General features: G+C 44.5%; 2 protein-coding genes across 3 annotated transcripts in view; both read left to right on the forward strand.

The window, feature by feature from the left end:
• Positions 1-298: 298 nt before the first annotated feature.
• The window catches only part of LOC139062043 (spectrin alpha chain, non-erythrocytic 1-like), a 205,023-nt gene continuing 182,174 nt past the window's right edge, over positions 299-23,147 (forward strand). The window contains exon 1 of one of the 2 annotated variants that reach the window (XM_070542151.1): positions 299-437. In XM_070542151.1, the coding sequence (XP_070398252.1) occupies positions 371-437 (67 nt within the window). In that variant the 5' untranslated portion in view covers positions 299-370. The remainder of the gene's footprint in view (positions 438-23,147) is intronic. The other variant, XM_070542153.1, reaches the window with a different exon arrangement.
• On the forward strand, positions 10,302-12,509 carry LOC107389673 (E3 ubiquitin-protein ligase TRIM39). The gene is made up of 2 exons (XM_015965925.3): positions 10,302-10,414; positions 10,641-12,509. The coding sequence occupies exon 2, from the start codon at positions 10,650-10,652 to the stop codon at positions 12,288-12,290; it is 1,641 nt and encodes a 546-aa protein (XP_015821411.3). The 5' UTR covers positions 10,302-10,414; positions 10,641-10,649; the 3' UTR covers positions 12,291-12,509.

A 23,147-nucleotide genomic window follows, 5' to 3' on the forward strand; every position in this document is an offset into this window, starting at 1 on the left:
CTCATCCACTAGGGGCTGGTGTCAGAAGCGAGCAAATCCTCATTGACTCCCATGTTGAAAATACCAATTTCACAGCAGAAATAAACATGTTTACAGCCTGGTACAAGAACATGTTTTAGGTTTAAATGATCTAGTTTACGCTCATGACAACTCTGAGGGGGGTGAGTTTTTTTCGCACTCTTCTGTTTAAGTGTATTAAAAGCCTAAAATTCTGTATAATTAATGAGCATCAGACCCACGTGACCACAGAGCTAGCTCCGTGGAAAGGCCTCAGTAGAGCATCGGTCTGGCTTGGAAACTGCTCCGGCATTTTGAGTCTCTGTGCTTGTGTATTCCGTTTTGGATATTATTTGTGCAATTGTTGGACAAAATGACTTGCTGTGGTATTACTTGCACTAATAGAGCGTCCAAGGAGTCTCCACTTCATTTTTTTTTCGGTAAGTTAAATTAAATGTATGTATTTTAGGTCACTGCCGCCTTTAAACTAGCTGAGTTTATCGAAGTAGCTAGCTAACTATCATTTTAACATGTAGAATGTACTGTTCAACCATGAAATTTAAATGTAAAATACGGTAAAATAATTAATAAGGCATATGTCGATGGGTACAAGGGTAAAACCCAGTGCATTTAACATAAAAATGGGTTGAAATATGACGGAGCTCTTGGAGGGACACTTCTGTGCTCCATTCTTCCACCCGGTTCTCCCCGGCGGTCAGCCCGGTGCATGTCTGACCGATGCGGCGCCTACTAGCTGCTGCGCGGGCTGACCGCTCATGGAGCTCTCGGACGGGGCTGACCGCTTGTGGAGCTCTCGGACTCGTAGAGAGACCTGACCGCAGACATACTGCAGCTCAATTCCCTACCTAAATGCAAAGTTTGAGAGACGTGGTTTACTTAGGTCTGCACTTCCTTCGGGCTAATTTGTCAAGTTCACAAAATGTGGAACGGGATGCAAGTTTAGAATCAGCGGCGAATCGGAACATATCTCGAAGCCCTGGCTGACGAAACGGTCCACATGACTATTACCGTCAGGCTCGGAGAAAATTCGGGTTGTTTTTGTGTCAGTCGGTAATTCTGCAACAGTGACTCTAACAAACGAAGCACTAGTTGACAGACATCATTACAGCGTGAAATCCAGCACAGTGTGACCCGGTTCTGTAAGGAATTCTGTTCAGGAGATCGCATTTCAGGCTCTTCACATCATATGTTACTGACTTTTACGTTATAATAACGATCACACACTCGGAATGTTATAAAGCGCCTATATCTGACAGTTTATTTTGTATATTATCTGACTTTATAAACTCCAACAACAATGTGCTTCTATTTTTCTTCAGGCTAAATCTACCCAAGACATTGGCTGTCAGACTGATTAGCTGCAAGAATGCACTTGTCCAGGCTGACGTGAAGTCTTACCCGTAGCAAAGGTGAATTATTTTTAATAATCGTCTATGTAAACATTTTATTATCACCTTGTAGTTTTAATTTGTTTTGCAGATTATTGTTACATAAGATTTTATGCTCTTTTAAACATTTATAAATGTGCTGCTTCTTTGTTTTTAGCCACCCAGTTTAGAGCTCCCAGCCGCTGTCAAATGACGGACAAAGTCAACGCGGTTAAGGAGTGGCCAACTCCGACTACACAAAAAACAGTTACAACGGTTCTTGGGTTTCGCCAACTTGTACCGCCGGTTCATCAAAAACTACAGTACTATCGCCATCCCTCTCACACAGCTCACCTCCATTAAAATTCCCGTCTCCTGGACCCCAGAAGCCGACATGGCCTTCAGGACACTGAAAAACAGTTTCACCCAGGCACCCATTCTCACCCGACCTGTTTCCAGTTCACGCTGGAGGTGGATGCCTCCAACACCAGTGTGGGTGCAGTATCGTCTCAGTTCTCCTCCTCTGATAAGACTCTGCACCCGTGTGCATTTTTCTCCTGTCGTCTAACTTCGGCCGAACAAAACTACGATGTGGGGGACCGGGAGTTGCTGGCCATTAAGATGGCCTTGGAAGAATGGCGTCATTGGCTAGAGGGTGCAGAATACCCATATGGACGGACCATAAAAACCTGGCGTATTTAAAGGAGGCCAAGAGGCTTAATCCCCGTCAGTCCCGCTGGTCCCTGTTTTTCTCCCACTTTAACTTTATTTCTTTCAGACCCAGAGCAAAGAACTTTAAGCCAGATGCCCTTTCCTGCCAATATGCCTCAGACAAGGAGGTTGAACCCACTACTATTCTTCTACCCTCCTGAATTGTTGGTTTCCATTACTTGGGACATCACCACCAAAGTTCTGGAAGACCAGCAGACGGACTTCTGGAAGACCAGCAGACGGACTCCGACCCAGGTACTGGTCCCCCTAACAGAACCTATGTCCCTTCCTCTGTTCGCAGTTCCCTGATTAAATGGACTCACACCTCCAAGTTCTCCATCCACCCGGCGTTGGCACGACACTCACCCTCATCCGAAGAACGTTCTGGTGGCCGTCCCTCAAGGATGTTAAGGAGTACATCAGTGCCTGTCATGTTTGTGCTAAGAGTAAACCAAACAATCCGCCACCTCGAGGTCTCCTCTGCCCCCTGCTGGTGCCTTCACGCACCTGGTTCCATATCGCTTTAGATTTTGTCACAGGTTTACCCGTCTCCAAGGGCTTCAACACCATCCACACCATAGTCGACCGATTCTCCAAGTCCAGCCATCTGGTTCCCCTGAAACACCTACCCACCTCTGCTGAAACCAACCACCTCCTAATCAAACATGTGTTCCGCTTGCAAGGCATTCCCACAGAGATCCTCTTGGACCGTGGCCCCCAGTTCCTGTCTCAGGTATGGAAGGAGTTTGCCACTCATCTGGGAGCCCGGTTCGCCCTTAGTTCTGGTTTTCATCCACAGACCAATGGCCAGTGTGAGCGGATGAACCAGGAGCTGGAGGCCATGCTAAGATGCGTCTGCTCCTCAAATCCCTCTGGATGGAGCGACCAATTGGCATGGATCGAGTACACCCACAACTCATGTTTCATCTACTATAGGTCAGTCCTCTTTCGAAATCTCTTTAAGCTATCAGCCACCTCTTTTCCCCTCTGACTCCGACCCTCCAGCTACAGCACCCCAGTTCATCCTCCGCGCTAGACGCACCTGGACCCAGACCCGGGCTGCCCTTCAGCGTACTGCTGACCGTAACCGCAGACTGGCTGATCGACGCAGATGTCCCGCTCCTGCCTATGCTCCAGGCCAACAGGTCTGGCTGTCCACCCGTGACATTAAACTCAGGGATTCCAACAGGAAATTTTCTCCCCGGTACATTGGCCCCTACACCATCTCGGAAGTCCTCAGTCCAGTCTCTGTCCCTGCCTCCGTCCATGAGGATTCATCCCGTGTTTCACGTGTCCCTGATCAAGCCCCTTGTGTCAAACCCATTGTGTCCTCCTGCTGATCCTCCACCTACGGTTCGGCTCTCGGATGGCGGCCTCTGTTACCGGGTCTGGCGCATCCTGGATGTTCGCCCCCCCGGGTCGTGGTTGCCAATAACTAGTAGACTAGGAGGGATACGGTCCTGAGCATCGTCAATGGATCCCAGGCTCTGGATCGATGTGTACCTCATCCAGGATTTGGAGGCCTCCTCCTCCTCCTCGGCTGGGCCGTCGGGTGGCGTCCCTTGAGGGGGGAATACTGTCATGGTTCTGCTATCTCCTCACTCTGTTTTGCTTCTAAGTGCTCTGCAGGTGGGCATGTCGGAGAGTCACAGCTGCGGCTGATTTCCCATCAGCATGACCAGGGCATTTAAGGAGCGGTGTTGCCACACTTCAGTGCCGGTTGATACTCTCTCGTTGGGTAACCTCCAGCCACGTCCTGTCCTGTCAGATTAGTTCTGAAATTGGGTATTAGACTTGTGCTTATCCGACCTTCCTTGTCTGCCACAGTATCTGTCCTGGATCCTCGTTTCTGTTCTCACCTGCCTGAAGTGTGTTGTCACCTCAACGTCGCTCAGCTCCCCTGGCCGTCCGCTCTCCACCGCCCACCTGCCCTGGATCATCCACAACCACCAACTACTCTTATCCCCCAACATTTCCCTGCACAGACCTGACTTGCCTCCCCCTTCAGTCATTATTCCAACTCAGTACCGTAAGACCACTCCATCTTCATTATTTAGTTTATTTTCCTGGTTCTCAGTTTCTTGTACTCATACCATTTATTCTTCTGTTTTTAGAATCGGAGTAACACCCTGTCCCATTTGGATCAGCGCTCTTAGTTTACCTTTTAGTTTCTTTTTTTTAAAATAAACATTTTTGTATTTTTCTTACCTCTATCTACATGTGTGATTCTTTCATGTGGGTCAAGAAACTTCCACCCATCATGACACCTGTAATGATTCATTTGGATCTTAAACTACACCAGATCAGTATTTGTTGCTTTAGTAATTTAATCTGTCAGTAAATTCACTCATCAAAATATGGTTATTATTAATGTTTTAACATTCACTTCAAAGTAATGTGTAATATTTTCACTTCCCATTAAGAGTTAACCTCTAAGTATCTGAGCGAGGGAGTGATTCTCTGAGGTCTTTGGTAATGCCTTTAAACTTGTCAAATTCTGATTTGTCTAAATCAACAAAAAAAGTAGATAAATACAGGAATCACTTACTGATTCCTCAGTTCTCCAACTGGCTCCTGCGGCTGACCAGTGAGCAAGCAAATTTGACCACTAATGGACCCAACCTCACCAGACTCCAGTGGGGTCATAGGTGTCACGGGACGCACAGTTAGGGTAGGTTCAACTGATGGAGGAGTCGTTGTTACGACGGAGTCATGTGCAGGCACCACAGGTGCAGGAGGATGTGCACTCTGGTCTGCAGAAGAGATGAGTAGAACATCTTTAGCCTTTGGTGAGGCGCTTACCCAATCAGAAAAGACAGACTTCAGGACGGAGCACAGGTCATCAGGAGGCCTGCTAGTGGACTCATCTCTTGATGTTGGAGCAGCAGGGCTGTGGTCAGCATGGTCTTGGCACAGCGAATTATAGTAAGGTGCGAGGGTGGCGGTCACCTGAGTGGGACGACCCCCCCATCCTCTTTGACACTCCATCTATGAGCAATCACTTGTTTATTTACACAATTATTTAAGCATAAAATTTTGGGCTTTATCTATTTGAATTGTGCCACTTTTGCCTCTCTAGTTGAATCATATTCAATTTCTTTATATTTGATCTTGAAAACGGACAATCTTATTATGTTGCTAATGCAGGGATTACAAACTTTAGATTACATTATATTCACAGGCAGAAGCTGGTTTATTTCATTTCATATGTACTGTATTTAACCTTTCATTATTGTAACAATATATATCCGTATTAGCAAAGGCCCTTTAGCTGCAGTAGCAACAGCGGAGCGCTCATTCTCTCCAGATAGCACTGTGATTGTATTTTCTCAATATCGAAGTTAAACCAAGATCATATTTACCATCTTGTCATGACAAAAAATGTGCAGGAGAGATAATAAACAATAAAAAACATTGGGCCCACCTAGATGGCTTGTACCTAGGACCCAGAATTTGGTGCTACGCCCTCTGCTCAAATCAACATTTTTTTCTGCTGATAAACTATATAGACGAGTGTCTAATCGTGCTGTAGACAAGTGTAGTCAATTATTTGGCACTTGGGTGCATTTTAGTTAAAATGTAATTATCGTGCCTAAAACAGTCAGTGCTGCGCCCTCTTCAGGTAAAAACTCTACACTGCATTTGAATTAAAACTTGCCATCGCTATTGGCCAAAGACTGGGGCACACTGAAGACAGACTATGTTTAGCTTTTCAGACTCTTCTTCTTCTTTTTTTTTTTAGTTTTTTTTCTTGCTCTAAAACCAGCAGCTGGAGATCAGCTGTTTTTCTTTGCCTGCTGATGTTCTGTGGTGTTTGTGTGCAATTTAGGTTATTATCATCTAAAGAATAATGCCAAAGTCTGCTCCATTCTCTCTCGGGCCAATACGGAGACACGGAAGCACGCTTTTATCACCAGTAGAATTGACTACTGTAATGCCCTGCTTTCTGGTCTTCCCAAAAAGAGCATTTCAGGCTTACAACTTTTACATAACTCTGCAGCCCGTGTCGATGGAGACCATGAGGTGGAAGCACATTACACCAGTTTTAGAATTGCTAAATTTTCTCCCCGTATGTTTCAGGATCAATTTTAAGATTCTCTTATGGTTTTTAAGTGTATTAATGGTCTTTGGCCATCTTATCTTTTGGAACCGCTTTTACTGTACAAAACCTCATGGCCTCTGGAGGGGCCAGGTTATGGAGGACTTAGAATGTGATGCTCTGAGTGAGAGGAAGCTGCAGCAGCAGAACTTGGTTACTATATGTGGTCAGAGAATTCACTTTGGTTCACGTGAGCATCTCTTTGTTTGCAGAAAGCTTGTCTTTTTTTTTTAGAAGAAAGAGCCTTAGGCTATTTAAAGTTAATATAGTGAAGGTATGGATTGGTTCGTCCAATCTGGGTTGATCCTATCCCCTCCTACCTTGGGAGTGGAAATGTGTTCCCCAAGTAAATAAAAAGGAGCATTTTAGCGTTGTTCTGGGGATTTCGTTTGGCTGAAGTCCTCCTGGGTCCTGATGCATCAAACCTGTAATGATGTGGACTCAGCTTCTTTCCCGAGTATTTCTCTTATCTGATGGCACCATCTATTGCACATATGTCAGAGTCAAGGCCCGCGGGCCAGATGCGGCCCGCGGAGCATTTTTATGTGGCCCGCGAGATAAATATCAAAAATATATTAAAACTGGCCCGCTGGCCGATTTTTACCACAAAGACTTCAACTCCCATGATGCTTTGCGGCATCAGCGCGGAGCCGACGTGCCCCCTCCTTTGTGTTTTTTCCAGCATCTGCTGCCGGTGTCTGCAGCTCCGCTGTCTCGGACAAACTAAACTCCTCTCACTCAGCGCCGAGTTCACTCAGCTGTTTTCTGACGTTGAAGCCCAGAAACGGAGATTCTAGCCGCTCAGTAACGTGTTCACGACTGAAAGAGAAAGTTTTCCAACTAACTTCCAGACAGAGCTGATATAACTCCAGCGAGCAGCGACACGCTCAAACCAGCACGGCTCTGTGGTTGTGTTTCCTCCCCGACACACAACAACGTGGTCAAGCTGCTCAGACATGTTCATCAGCACAAACCTATGTGAGCACCTGTTGTCATCTAATGTTGTCATTATTATGATGAAGATGAACAAAACAACAGGAGTCTCCTCCTCAGCTCAGATCAACCCCATGATGCAGGTATCTGGCTGGAACAGGTGAGCATCACAGTAAACCAGTGGAGCAAACTGAGCTTTAAATATGTTGGTTTGATGCTCTTTTTCTGCTCCAAAACATGAAAGTTAACAGGTGAGATGTTGCATTTTCATTTAAGATAAAATGATATTTTTATTTTGTTGTTGGCCCGTGAGAAAAGATTTAACCTACAGTAAACAGGAAGTGGAAAGGCTGCAAATAGATGAATAGAATAGAAAATCCCTTTATTGTTCCTCAGTGGGGAAAGCTAGACGTCACAGCAGCGATGACACGTATTACAGGAGAAAAAAGGAGAATAAAAATAAGAAAAATGAATAAACAAGAAAACATAAATCCTGAATAGATTTATAAAATGTTGATTATACCACAAGTAATGAATACAACTGATGCCTTTTATTTAAACCTGACTTGCTCGTGTGTCATTGGTTATTCCACATTCAGTGTTAATGCAGAAATATGTTTGTTTCCAAATTTAAAGGTTCAAAATTGCATTTATGTTGATAAAGAAAATGCAAATTTGCCGTCACTTTGTCAAAAAATATTAAGTTTGGCCCTCGACTCCGTCCCAGAGTTTCATTTCGGCCCCGTGTGAGTTTCAGTTTGACACCCCTGATCTAGTGGCTGACAAGCATATCACACAAAAAGTTTGTTGCTCTGCTTTTTTAAGATGGCGAATTCACGTTTCTGTTAATAAATGTGCTTCTGTAGCCGGCCGACAAAACGAACTAAAACACGTTTTATGAGTATTCTCACATCATGTTGTGTTTTCTTATATTTAATTTAAAGACTCACTTGTCAGTGAAAAGTTCAGGCGCTCAGTTTTCTATTGCACAGAGCTCTGCAGGGGGGGGGGGGGGGGGGGGTAGCAAAAAAATAGATAAAAAGGCGTATTGCTTACATTATATCACAGTACATGATGAGATGTCACTTTTACGGATTTCTGACAAATCATACATGACTTCTGAAAGGGTAAAACTCCGGAAAGCTTTCTGATGTCAAAGAGTCTGTCTCAGGGAGCCTATCTTCAGGACATACTCATCGGCTGATTCAAAGGTGGCAACCCCTGGCTGAATCCCCTACAGTGAACATGAGCGATGTGGTCATTGGAGCAGGTGTGATTTAAGAGACGGGAAGCAGAATTCTGGATGTGTTGACGTTTGGTGAGGGTTTTGGATGAGATACCAGATAAGATTCTGTTGTATTCGTGGATTTGTGACTTGATGAATGCATGAAAAAGGTTTTCAGTGACAGAAAAAGAAAGGGAAAGACAACGACTGACAAAAATCCAATCTAATCACCTGACAAAACAGTTATCCAGATAACCTTCTCCACAAATTCACAGTTATTTCCCACCATGGGGGGGACTACTGAGCCTCTCTGCCCCTGGGCCTATCAGCTGGTTGAGGTGGCCCTGCCCACAACCTGTCAGAAATCACTCTAAAGGTAAAAATAAATCCTAAATTCACCAGATTGCCCACAAGAGGACACTATCCCCTCACCTTGTCTACAGAGCTGACTCCAAACAGCAGCAGACCAGATCCGGTCAGAAAAAGACCCCAAAGACTGGACTTTAGTAAGTAAAGTCAGTCATAGCTGTCATGCAGCAGTAAATGTTCAATTGAGTTAGCATATTCTTGAAGAAATGGGGTGTGGTGTAATATGTATATATATATATATATATATATATATATATATATATATATATATATATATATATATATATATATGTTTAATTGTGAAATGGGGGAAGCAGGAGCAGGAGGAGCTAAACAGTCAGAATGAGTTGTTGCTTGAATAACGTTGCTAACAGCTAAATAAACTAAAATCTCAACAATCTATAATTATTTTATTTTTCTGGTCTGATTTGAAAACAATGTAAAAGCTACATAACTTTCATAACCAAAGTTCAACAAACTCCAGTCGGAGGTGCAGCAGCAGATAAACTGGTTTCTAGTCACTTTCGGTGTTGCCAACTGTTTTTGACTGAAAGTAGCTGAAGTTCCCCCCAAAAGTCACTAGATGTCGCCAGATGACGTCACGTGCTAATTTACATATTGATGACGTCATCACGCCACATTATCGTTCGTTTCCCCCATAGCATCTAATATATATATATATATATATATATATATATATATATATATATATATATATATATATATATATATAATAGGACTAAAAGGGAGGAAAATAACAAAGACTATGTTATGTGTTAAAGTTATTAATTAGTATGATTAAAATGGCCCAAGTTGCTTTGATATGTACAATAAATTCCAAAAGTATCAATAAAGTGACATGAAGACAGATATGGTGTGGTGATCCAAACAGTTCTCTAGAAGGATATAACTCAGACCTCCTGCTCTCCTCATTCTCACAGACATTTTCCTAAAGAGCTGTTTTTTTTACACCTCATAGTTTCTCAACTTCTCTGTTGTGTATTCTCTCCATCGTGATAATAACGGCGCACCGAGCAAAAGGGAGCGGGTGTCTCATGGTATAACCATCCCTGTGTCACTGAAGGAAATTCAGATGAGCCACAGAGCTGCGTGTGTAAACGGGACGGTAGTTGAAACTCCCGTTGACTGTATTTGCCAAAAGCAGGAAAAGACAGTGTCTGACGGCTGCAGAACCAGAGATGGCAGGTTGACGCCCGCGTCGTCTCTAGTAGAAGCGTGAGCCGGCAGCAGCAGCAGACGTAAATCGGCGGTCTCCAGCTCTGCAGCTGTACCTTTGTCTTCGGCGAATCGGCCCGGCCGAAAACGGTTTATGATTGGTCAGTCCTCGTGCACATGTGCAGATTATCGTTCTCTTTCCTTACTCCCGGAAGAACGGTTCAGAGTGCAAATGGTTTCTTTGTTGCTAATCTGTAGGGAATATCTACAAGAAAGTTCTACAGAAAGTAGCAACGGGTCCTGAGAAATGTCGCTAGGTTTGTCGCTAGGCGCTTTTTGGAAAAAAAAGTCGTTAGGAACAGTGACAAAGTCGCTGAGTTGGCAACACTGGTCACTTTCCAGAAGTGAAACAGAAACTGACCCAGAGCTGCAGTCGAGACCAACTTGTGTGTTTGTGTCTGAAGGAGGACTAAACTGAGTTGATCTTTTCTTCTCCGACAACTGACTCAGATATCGGTGAGTAAAACTGATCATATTTACTGTGTTTCAACAATCAGCAAGAAAACTAAACTCAGATTCAATCAAACAGGAAGTTTGACTCTTTTCTCTTCCTGCTGAAACTCCGCAGATAAACTCATCTGAAGTGAAATGAAACCAAAACATTTTAATAACAGTAATATTAAACTGTACTGATTCCATCTGCTTTCATCTGTAGTTGTTCCTCTCTGACTCTTGTTCTCAGAGTTCAGACATGTCCGCTGGCAGAGGCCTGAGATCTGAGGATCCGTTTCTATGCTCCATCTGTCTGGATGTGTTCACTGATCCAGTCAGCACACCATGTGGACACAACTTCTGTAAGACCTGCATCGCCACACACTGGGATGGCGACAGGAGCTGCCAGTGTCCCGTCTGTAAAAAGGTGTTGAAAACCAGACCTGAACTGGAAGTCAACACCTTCATCAGAGAGATGGTTGATCAGTTCAGACACGAAGCTGAGCAGAAAACCAGCAGCAGCTCAGAGCAACAAGCTGCCAGTCCAGGAGAAGTTCCCTGTGACGTCTGCACTGGAACCAGACTGAAGGCCCTGAAGTCCTGCCTGGTGTGTCTGCTCTCCTACTGTGAGACTCACCTGGAGCCTCACCTGACAGCTTCATATGTGAAAAGACACCAGCTGGTGGATCCTGTGGAGAACCTGGAGGACAGGATGTGTCAGAAGCACGATAAACCTCTGGAGCTGTTCTGTAGAACCGACCAGACGTGTGTCTGCTCACTCTGTTCTGTTTTAGACCACCAGACTCATGTGCTTGTTTCTCTGAGAGAAGCATGTGAAGGCAAGAAGGCAGAGCTGGAGAAGACAGAGGCTGGAGTTCAGCAGAAGATCCAGAACAGACGACTGAAGATTCAGGAGATCAAAGAGTCGCTGAAGATCAGTAAAGATGCTGCAGACAGACAGAAAGCAGAAGGTGTTCAGGTCTTCACTGACCTGAAGGAGTCTGTTGAGAGAAGCCTGAAGGAGCTCATAAAGGAGATCGAAGACAATCAGAAAACTACAGAGAAACAGGCTGAAGGCTTCATCAAAGATCTGGAACAGGAGATCTCTGAGCTGATGAAGAGGAGCTCTGAGGTGAAGCAGCTCTCATGCTCTGAAGACCACCTCCACCTCCTCCAGAACTTCAGCTCCCTGAAAGCTGCTCCACCCACCAAGGACTGGACAGAGGTCAGAGTTCATCCTCCATCAGATGAGAGGACTGTGGTGAGAGCTGTGGAGCAGCTGGAGGAGAAACTCAGGAAGAAGATGAAGGACCTGATGGAGGCTGAGCTGAAGAAGATCCAGAAGTCTGCAGTAGATGTGACTCTTGATCCTGATACGGCACATCCTCTCCTCTTCCTGTCTGCTGATGGAAAACAAGTTCACTGTGGTGATGTGAGGAAGGATCTTCCAGACAACCCGGAGAGATTTTCTCTATGTGCGTGTGTTTTAGCGAAACAGAGTTTCTCCTCAGGCAGATTTTACATTGAGGTTCAGGTTAAAGGAAAAAGTATGTGGGCTTTAGGAGTGGCCAGAAGGTCCATCAACAGGAAGGGAATAATCACACTGAGTCCTAAAAATGGTTACTGGACCATTGGTTTGAGAAATGGAAATCAGTACAAAGCTAGTGCTGGTCCTTCAGTAGATCTCCATGTTGATTCTGGTCCTGAGAAGGTGGGGGTGTTTGTGGATTATGAGGAGGGTCTGGTCTCCTTTTATGACGTAGGAGCTGCAGCTCTGATCTACTCCTTTATTGGCTGCTGCTTCTCTGATAAACTCCACCCGTTCTTCAGTCCTTGTTTTAATGTTAGAGGTAAAAACTCAGCTCCTCTGATCGTCTGTCCTGTTGATCCATCAGTCTGATCTTTTCTATCATGAAGCTCCGTCATAGGCGTCATTTTAACCGGGGACATGTCCCCGGCAAAATTTGTGATTGGCAGCTGTGTCCCCCCCCCACTTTCAAAAAAGCCTGCTGATGAGGATTTTTGTTTTACCAGCTCAGATCTTATACCAGGGGTCGGCAACCTGTTCCCATCAAAGAGTCATTATTACCCGTTTCCCACAGTAAAGAAAACACCGCAGCAGCCGCGGCGTTGTGGGCGGGGCCTACCCTCAGACAGCAGAGAGCTGCTCACGACAGGTGACAGCAGCCGGTACCGGTCGCTCGCATGGGCGTCGCACCCGTGGGGGATTCAACACCCACACTTTTCCAGCTGTTTTGCTCACCTCCACTCCAGTCTGGTCTCTTTAGGTCGCACTCACTCTGTTTGCCTCATCTCCTTCTTCACCTCCCGCTTCTGACAGCCGATGTCGGGTTTCCAGGAGAGCAGGAGAGGGAGGGACGGAAGAGCTCGACTGAATAATTTTACATCTTGACATTAGCTGTACAAAGTCTGAGTTTGATAACGTGAAGAACAACAATTTGCAGAGGTTTATAACAGGCGCGGCGCCAGGTTTTCATTTTTGGGTGGGCCACGGTCATTCTGGACGGACCTTAATAAGCAGTGGCTTAAGTGAAGCAGGCAGGTCGCGCTAGAAAATTTAGTTTAAAAAGACGTCATAAATGTTTTCCCCCGTCATTTTTATTTCTAAAATATGAAGTAAAAACTCCCAGTTTAATTTTCATTCATTTGTCATTAACATGTAGTCTACACCCGTGTGTTAAGTGGACCATCTTCCAGTAAAAGCAAAGCATCCAGCCCACCTCTCCAAATGCGTAAAATGTGCATCAGCCGCTAGTTAGGCGCGCCGCGCGCACCGTCAGCTACGTCAGCCCAGACAAGAGCAGAGCAACTAGAGAAAGAATAGAGGATAATTGTGTCTGGGTGTGGATGGAGATTACATTTTACAGCAGCCTGATCATCATTTAAATACGTGAACCATCACCTGTCTTCTAGTCCACGCTATCAGCATTGTTTTAATTGGTCTGTGTGTGTGTGTGTGTGTGTGTGTGTGTGTGTGTGTGTGTGTGTGTGTGTGTGTGTGTGTGTATGTATGTGTGTGTGTGTGTGTGTGTGTGTGTTTTCCACTTCAAACACTGGTCTAACCAGCCAGACCAGCATGTCCAGTAACATATTAATGTTACAATTAAACAGTTTCACTTCATGTAGGCTAGGAACGTTTCACCTGCCGTGGCCCGACCGCTTCTGCTCCACATAAACTTTGTGCGTGATCAAATGTCTCTACAGGTGTTTTCTGAGCTGAAGAGGCGATTCTGCCTCAGACTGGATGCGTCATGCGTCTCCATATTAGAGACGGGAACAAGCGCTGTTCAGCCAAAGTTTCATAATCAGAGAACATTTTTCAAAGTGACACATCCCTCAGAGAGACGGGATTTCCAGACCGCTTCAGTGGGAGGAAATCTTACCGCATCGCCGTGGTTCTGCACTGCGAACCCCTCTACAGATCTTCAGCTCACTGTCCACCGTGTTTGCTCCAATCCGCGCTGAGCACAGTATCCAGTATAAAGCTCTGATGTTCTGATGGGAACCATTTCTTGATTTAGTTACCTCCGCGATGTGCGTAACGATTAAAATGTCAGCTCATCTGTGTGTGCATCAGTGTGCGTCGGGGTAATTCTTTCAAGACAACCAACATCCTTGAGTTTATCCGTCAAAATAAACAGTCAAATGGAAATATCTGTAACCTGCCATTTAACTGTTTTGCCTTCTTGTGAAGATTGTTGCAAAGAGAAACAACTAAACCTGATTAACCCCAGAGCCACGCGTATAAGCTGTACTTCTGACTGTAAATGAGGGGAAACGATTTAATCGGATAATTTTCTTTTCAACATGGTTTAATGTAAAGTTTCATTCAGTACAAACTTTAGTTACACCAATCTAACGAGACAGAGCCTGGATTTGTATTCTGAACAGTTTAAACATGTTTAAAACGGAGACGTGCGTGACGCGTCTAAAATTCTCACCTGCTCCGCTATTATGGAAATTAAACTAACAAGATGAATAACATCAAATTATTTTAGGCACAGACAACATCCCCCACACTTTTGAAAAGTTTGCAACGCGCCTGGTTGCTCGTGTACGTCAAAGTTATCTTTCATAAGAAGATAATCAATAAAACGATTTATTTAAAATGGATCCAGAAGTTGTAGCCCGTCTCTGCCTTCAATATTTTGATATTTTTCACCCTGTTGGTGGTTTTACTGAGCAGGTGCCACTTTTGTCATACATTTCTTTTTAAAACGCTGCGAGCACAAGCGTGACGCGTCAACCCGGTCTCACAGTAAGACCGGGTTGGACCTGTTCAGGTTTACGCAGACAATCTTTACATTTAGAATTGGCATACAGATGTAAAATTAATGCAGTAAAATATAAATCATTTTATTTAAATATCCATTAATTATTTTACAAGCACAGAGAGCCGCATCAGATGGATGGAAGAGCCGCATGCGGCTCCAGAGCCGCGGATTGCCGACCCCTGTGCTAGCCAACTTTATTGTCCCCAGCAATTTTTAAACCCCACTCAAGTGTATGGTTATTGTCCCCAGCAATTCTGAAAACAAACTGACGCCCTTGAGCTCCGTGAACAAAGAGTCTGTTCAAAGTTCTGATCTGAGAGACTCTGTAAGGCAAGGCAATTCTTTTTGTAAAGCACATTTCAAACACACAGTTAAGTGCTTTACAGAAGCAAGAACAGCAAACACAATAAACCAAACAAAGACATGTAGATATTAATTTTTGATTCAACAAACAGATGATGTTCCATATAAATATGAAATATCAATCTGGTTGGTCTTTGAATGTTTAATCAGAAGACTTTAGATAATTTTACTTATTCAGGGAACATGCACACTTCATATTAATTCAGAAAGAGTCAAGTTTATAGTTTATAAAAATGAATTCCTTTCTATTTCCCTAATCTAATGATTATACAAGACGAGGTATGAATGAAATGATGGAATGGAAGCTAGATGTTTTAGCGAAACCTGTTTTAAGTATCTGAGAAAGATTGTGGAATCTGGGTTGTAAAATCAAGTTGACTGTATAGTTTGATAAACTAAATAAAAACACCATTCGATGCCAGTGTGCAGAGTCCACGATACCCTTGTATGTGTGCACTCCCGGCTGTCCGGAGGAAAGGCAGCCCGAGTGGTGAGTTCACCAGACGTCGAGACCACAAGAACCCAAAGATCCGTAGCTCTCCTTGAATTCAGCTTTCACTGGCCATGAGATGTGTTGGATAAATTATGGATACATTATTATTTTAAACGAAAGCTTCATTCAGCTAAATTTTCCCTGGCAACAGACAGGCGTTTGACCTTGTCTCTTCCCAGTCCTGGCTTATCAGTAGGAACGCCCTGTGCCAGCGCCTGGGTGTCTCCCTTTCTAGAGTCTAAAGGAATGTGTAAATGTGTGTGCGTTTTATCATTTTTGTGTGTCCTTAATAAATACTCTTGGAGGGCTTTGTCTGACGAGAGCGAATTGACTACTGACTCGTGTGTTTCATTGATCTCTCTCCACTTTGCAAAGTCTAAATTGTTTGGTTATTGGTAAAGATTGGTATGGGTTAAATCGATCAGCTTGTTAATACAACCCCTGCGTGTTGAGCTTTCCCTTCAGGTAACCCTGGATGGGAAAATTAAAATACCTATCATTTTGGTGCCGTGACCCGGATTCAGTTCGGCCGCTGAGGGTTAGTCTCCGGGGGGCCGCCTCCTGCTTCGGTCCGAGGGGCTGGACTTGCTTCTCGGCCAGCTGGATGGCTCCGTGGGACTCCTCCCTCTGGGTGTCTCGCACGCGTCGGACTTCGGGGTGACTCCGCCGCGCAGGGGGGATTGGGATTGGATTGGAGGAGTGAGTGAGTACCTCTTATTTGCATTCTTGCATATATAAAGCTGGTTGACGTGACAGTGTGTTTTACGTGTGTCTGCACTTCCGAACGCGGGAAACGTCCCATGTTTTAGCAAGGAGCTTGAATCCGGTTCGGGTGAAATGGCGTTGAAATAGTCGAAACCGGGAGCCGCTAACTCGTGCCCTAGGTTCAGCTGCTCTGACAAGGCAGATTCCCGATGAAAAGTTGAAATATGCAGAAAGGCTGGTCAGAAATGCCGCTGGAAAGGTTTTAATTAGGTCTGTGTCGCAGGAGACACAGTCCGCCCCGCTGTGAGATGTCATTGCGGGTCGTAATACTATCGGAACTGCAGACAACTGGTAAATAAGAGATTAACTAAACAAGCGCTGCGTTAAAGTGGCCACAATATCTTTGCACAACCAACCACTGGGTTGGCAATGTTTATAGAAGTTCGTCATAAACTCCAGTAAACACACTGTCACTCTGATACGTTTGGCTCCTCTTGTAATCACATTGTCGTGTGGATTGTTTAACGGTTTCCTATTGCTGCTGAGGTACAAACATTTGGACACCGCTGCTTTTGGCTTAAAACCTCAAGTCAAACTAAACATCATGGTTTGTGTGCTCCTCATCGGTTTTTGGTGTTGTGTCTGTTGTTTCCGTCCGCCGCTTTATGATCATTGTTGTCTGTGTGGCTTTGTGGGTTTTAATTGTGCCGGAGCTCTGTGCTGAAGAGCTTAGGCTGTCCTTTGATCCATCTGGGTGTGTGAAAACTGGCCAGTTGTGCCTGGTTCGGTTTCGTGTGTGTTGGTGTGTGTGTGTGTGTGTGTGTGTGTGTGTGTGTGTGTGTGTGTGTGTGTGTGTGTGTGTGTGTGTGTGTGCGCGCATGTATCGGGGGCTTTAAGAATGTTACTTGTGGCAGGTTCGGTGTGTGTGTGTGTGTGTGTGTGTGTGTGTGTGTGTGTGTGTGTGTGTGTGTGTGTGTGTGTGTGTGTGTGTGTGTGTGTGTGTGTGTGTGTGTGGAGGTGTGCATGTATCGGGGACTTTAAGAATGTTACTTGTGGCAGGTTCGGTTTGTGTGTGTGTGTGTGTGTGTGTGTGTGTGTGTGTGTGTGTGTGTGTGTGTGTGTGTGTGTGTGTGTGTGTGTGTGTGTGTGTGTGTGTGTGAAGAATTGGCTGGAGTTCCGAGGGGGTGTACAGAGAGGGAAAGAAACGGAGGTTGTTGCGTTAAGGATAAACTTGGGAGGTTTAGGGGCAAATTAAGGTCCGGTCGATGAGCGTGGGAGGGAGTCAAAGTCTGACTGGGCCACATTTTCACCTTCTGTCCCCAGAACAGGGGGAATTATAGAAACCCTCAGAGGTTTAGCCGAGTGCAGGTTAATCCACATCGTGACTGCGCCTGGTTATTACTGACCAAATAATATCTTATCAATTGAGTAAAGGCCTACAGGGCTATAAAATAAAATTAAAAAATCAAATGACATAAAATTTAAAATCTAAATCGTGGTCAAAAGGGAGTCTCCAAATTGTAGTTTTACCCTAAAATAAAAACAAATTAAAAGTTGAAAGGGCTCCTGCAACAAACCAAAATAAATGTGGCACAACTATTAACTATTTATTGCTCTTGTGACCCGAGTATTTTATTTATTTATGGTGGATGGTTATGACTATGGATGAAAAGTTTGGTTTAAAGTAATCTAGATTACACACGGTTCCCCTGCTACCATGGGACTGACTCCGTCATATTGATCTTTTACATGCAGTTAATTGTATATTGGGTTTTTCTCTTTTTACTTTCTGGGAGTAGTAATTTTCCAAACCTTCATATCCAGACAGGGGATTTCGGGTGATGACAACCCAAAACCCGGGTATATATGAGGCCCAAAGTGCCCGTTTGAATTCAAAACTACAGATGGGGTATTCCAAAATAATGGTTGTCATCATTTGAATCTCTCCGATATCTGATATTCTGTTAAACTGTTTAGAAGTCTGAAGTGAAATGAGAAAGTCACAACTGAGGTGACTCACATATGCTTCGTTTTTCTTGTGTTGTTCATGGTGGCCACCTTAAGATCTTCATTTGGTTTGTTTTTTCTTTTGTTATAAAAAGTCTTCGAGCGCCTCAAGGCCTGCCAGCCATAGGAATTGGATTTGGGTTTAATGTATTCTATACATTTTTTTGTTTTTTTTCCTTTAGTTAGACTAAGTGTTCGATTATGGATTGAGATGTATTGACTAGTAGAGCGATAGCCAATCAATCAATCAATCAATCAAACTTTATTTCAGACAAGGGATATGTCCATAACAAGAATAAAAAATAAAAATAAAAATAAAATACAAACACATTCTAATTACAAACCGTATAGGCAGTTGCTCCAATGTTTAAAAAGGACTGAGGAGTACCTCGTGTCACTGTAAGATAAAGATGACAGAGCTCTAACAACCGCGTTAGCTGACAAACTCAGTCGGCAGATGAATTTGTACATGAAGAGCCTCAGAAGCGCATGAAAAGTAGGAATGTTACTCACAACAAACATGTGACTTGCCGAAGTCCATCTAGGGAGCTTCATGAGGATTCTAAAAGCATCCTGATAAGCCACTTGAAGCTTCTTCATTACTACCTTACTATAGTTGCACCACAAGTGGGCGGTATAGAGAGGAGTACAAAAGGAACGAAAGAGGGACACTTTAACAGGATCTGAGCACATGCCAAAGTTACGTGCCAGTGTGTTAGCCTGCATGTACAGCTTACCGCATTGCCTCTTAATGTCCTCGTCATCACAGAGGTCACTTCTTAAAATGTGCCCCAAATATTTTACTTTGCTTACCACTTCGAGGACCTGATTTGTTAAGTTAAAAGATGGAAAATTAAGCTTCAGGTCCCCTTTAGTAGCAGCAATCATAACCACACTCTTTTTAGGCTTAAACAGGATGTCAAATTGCTCACCATACTTAGGACATGCCCTGAGCAGCTGCTGCAGGCCTGCGCTGTAGGGAGACATGAGGACTAGGTCATCTGCATATATTAAATGATTTACCAGTCGGTCACCCACCAAGCATCCAGTCTTACTAGCATTCAGAGTAACAGACAGCTCGTCAAGGTACAGGTTAAAAAGGACAGGTGACAGAATCCCTCCTTGTCTGACTCCATTCGATACGGAGAAAGGATCCGACTCTTCTGTCCCCCACTTTACCTGCATCAGTTGATGAGAGTACCAGAAGTGCAAAATCCTAACTAGGTAAGAAGGGATAGTGACCATCTACGGTGAATCATTTGTTTGGTATCCTGCCGAATATCTCAGTCTAACTACCTCGGTCCTTCCTGGAATGCAAACACCAGCCAGAAATAGGACTGCTTATAAAGAATATTGGATGGTTGTTGCTGAAGACAAATCAAATCCCACAGTGATCTCGCAGACTCTTTTGTGCTTTCTCGCCACAGACCGTGAAACCAAGGAGATTGGGGTCCTGATGCAAGTGCTGCTACCAGATGGGGCATCAAGGTCACTCTTCCCATCCCTCCCACTGCTGCGAACTGTTGAGGGGGCCACTACGACTGAACCATCCTCATGTGAGCTCACCAAGGACGGCAGATAAGTAAACGATCTGCCTTAAGCTTGCAGGGTCCGTCCACGACACCATTGCTGATGTTTGGTGATCGCACTCTACCCTGGAACCGCCCCTCAGCGTCTGATGGAACGAGTGGAAACAGCAGTAGTTGGGAGGAACAACGGAAACAACACCTGGTGGTTGAGACCCCCCTGGGTCCGTCCACACGACGCTGTGACCTGCCTCCAACAATGTCAAGATCCAGTACCCCAAATCTCCCATCTGGTTTCATGGCTCCCTGTCCAAAAAGACATCCCCTCACCGTCCCAACCGTCACAGGATCCCACGTTGCTATAACATCATCAAAGTTGCTGACACACGCCTTTTGCTCAGAATGGCTCTCTCTCTCCTGCCACACAACTGGTGTGGCCTGAAATGCAGATTGGCTCCCTGCCCTCGATGGAGCTAGGATTGGGACAATATTCAGCGTAACTTGTACCAAGTTTTGTAACTTTGAACATGTTTCATCACATGTAACTTTGGATTCCTAACTTGTAACTTTAGTTTTCTAACTTGTAATTCTCAATTCGTACTTGTATTTCTTGTTTTGTAACAGGAACATTGTATTTTGTACATGTATTTTTTATTTTGTAAAATCAAACTTTTATTTTGTACATTTACTACTCATTTTGTAATATCAAACATTCATTCAGAAACATGAAACTTTCGTTTTGTAACTAGCAGACTTCCAAATTGAAAAAAATCAAGGTACAACTTTGAAATCAAAACTCTCAAAACACACATTTCATTCTACAGATACAAACCTCAAATCTAGTGTTGCAGATCTTTTTGTCTCGATTCTAGTGTCAGTGACATCATTCACACACACCTGGGTACATATTCCTCGTGCTGGGACTGCATGGCGTATGAGGCGCGTCCCCCGGGTGGCGGCTGGGGGGTACACCGCAAGGTGACGTGGACCAACACAGTCTAGGGGAAGGACACCCCAACAGAAAACCACTGGTCCTCCAAGCATGGAGGTTGGGCAGAAGGTTAACAACCTACTCCTGGAAAAACAAACCTGTTACAGAAACAACGGACATCATGTTGCAAAACAACCAGGGTGGAGCAGGGATCATGACCGGCATCATGACGATGGTGGGTCAAAGCCTTAGGGAAGCCCAGCGTCCAACAAGATCTCTTGTGACACCCAAAAATGTTCTCACCATCGGACATTGGAATGTGAGAACTATGTATAGAGGTGGAGCGGCGGCGCAGATTGCGAGAGAGATGGAGGGATACCAGCTGGATGTACTTGGACTCAGCGAGTGCAGATGGACAGGAGCGGGCAGGGTGAGGATGGCTTCAGGACAGACAATGTTATACAGTGGGGATGAGGAACTGCATGAGGGTGGTGTAGGCATCATGTTGAGTCAACAAGCTGAGAAGTCACTCATGGAATGGACACCCATCAACAAGAGAATCATAACAGCAAGATTCTACTCAAGATACAGGAGAGTAACCATCATTCAAGTGTATGCCCCACATAATGAGAAGGAAGATGAGGAGAAAGAACAGTTCTACCAGGAACTACAGGAAGCATTGGATGGTTGCAACAGGAATGACATCATCGTCATCATGGGAGACCTCAATGCTAAAGTTGGAAGTGACAACAGTGGGTATGAAAGATCAATGGGGGTACATGGATTGGGGATTCAGAATGACAATGGAGTACGATTATGTGAGTTCTGCAAGATAAATGGGCTTGTTATCACAGGTACACTATTCCCCCATAAAGACATCCATAAGACAACATGGGTATCTGCGGATGACAGTGTAAGAAATCAGATTGACCATCTTCTGATAAGTGGCCAATGGAGATCTTCCGTCCTAGACTCACGAGCACAAAGAGGAGCTGATGTCGGCAGTGACCACTACCTGGTGAGGACGCGCATCAAATTACGGCTCAATAGGTACAAGGTCAACAATATCAAACAGAAAATAGACGTGGAACGCCTTGGAGGTGAAGAGACAAGAAAGAAATACTGCGAAGCAGTGAAGAGTAGGCTGGAGGAGAACAAGAGAGAAAGTGAGGATATAGAGGAAATGTGGGAGCAGCTGAAGAACGCCTACATTAGGTCAGCAGAAGAAGTGCTCGGCTTCAGGAAAAGAAAGAACAAGCCGTGGATCAGCAATAACACCTGGAAACTGATCGATGAGAGAAAAACTATCAAGACAAAGACTGACAGTACCCGCTCAGAACGAATCAAGAATAAATTGAGGAATGAGTACAGGGAGAAGGACAGAGAAGTGAAAAAAAGTGTCAGAGAGGACAAGAGGATGTGGATGTCAGAGAAGGCAGAGAGAGCTGAAAAGGCAGCGGAGAAAGGATGGCAGAAAGAACTGTATAACATTGTGAGACAATTAACAGGTCAGAACACCAGGCAGGCAGCAGCGGTCAGGAGCAAGAACGGGGAGCTGCTGAAGAATAAGGAAGCCAGACTAATGAGGTGGAAGGAACACTTTAAGGAAGTGCTCAACAGGGAGCAACCAGAAGAACCACCACAAAAGGAGGTAGAGGAACAGGATGAGCTGGATATTCCAACTAAAGCTCCAACAACGGAAGAGATCAAGACTGCATTGAAGGCCCTTAAAAACGGAAAAGCCCCTGGTATAGACCAAATTTCAGCTGAAATGTTGAAAGTAGACATCGAACGAACCAGCTTAGAGTTCAAATGAATCCTTGACATCATTTGGGCAAAAGAAATAGTGCCAACCCAATGGACCAAAGGGCTCATCTGCAAAATCCCTAAGAAAGGCAACCTTCAGGAATGCGGGAACTGGAGATGAGTTACGCTGTTGCCTTTGGCCAGCAAGGTGCTTAGTAAGATCCTGATCAACAGAATTCAAACAGGAGTTGATCCATCACTGAGAAAAGAACAAGCTGGCTTTAGGAAAGGAAGAGGAGCTGTAGACCAGATATTCATTCTTAGGAATATCTTGGAACAGGTCAATGAATGGAACGCTCCGTTCATCGAGAAAGCCTTTGGACTATCATGCGCCAATATGGAATTCCCCCTAAGCTGATTCAGATGGTCAAGATCAAGTGCGCCGTCATTGATGAAAATGAAATAACAGACTGGTTTCCAGTGACAACTGGAGTGAAACAAGGGTGCTGTGTGTCAGGATTTTTGTTCCTACTGGTGATAGATTGGGTCATGAGGAGAACTGTGGAGGGTAAAAGAACCGGAATCAGATGGAACTTCATGACCATGCTGGAGGACCTAGACTATGCAGATGACATTGCCCTACTGTCCTCAATAATGGCACATCTTCAACACAAAACAACTAGGCTGGAGA

This window comes from Nothobranchius furzeri, chromosome 12 (assembly GCF_043380555.1).
Source record: "Nothobranchius furzeri strain GRZ-AD chromosome 12, NfurGRZ-RIMD1, whole genome shotgun sequence".
NCBI lineage: Eukaryota > Metazoa > Chordata > Actinopteri > Cyprinodontiformes > Nothobranchiidae > Nothobranchius > Nothobranchius furzeri.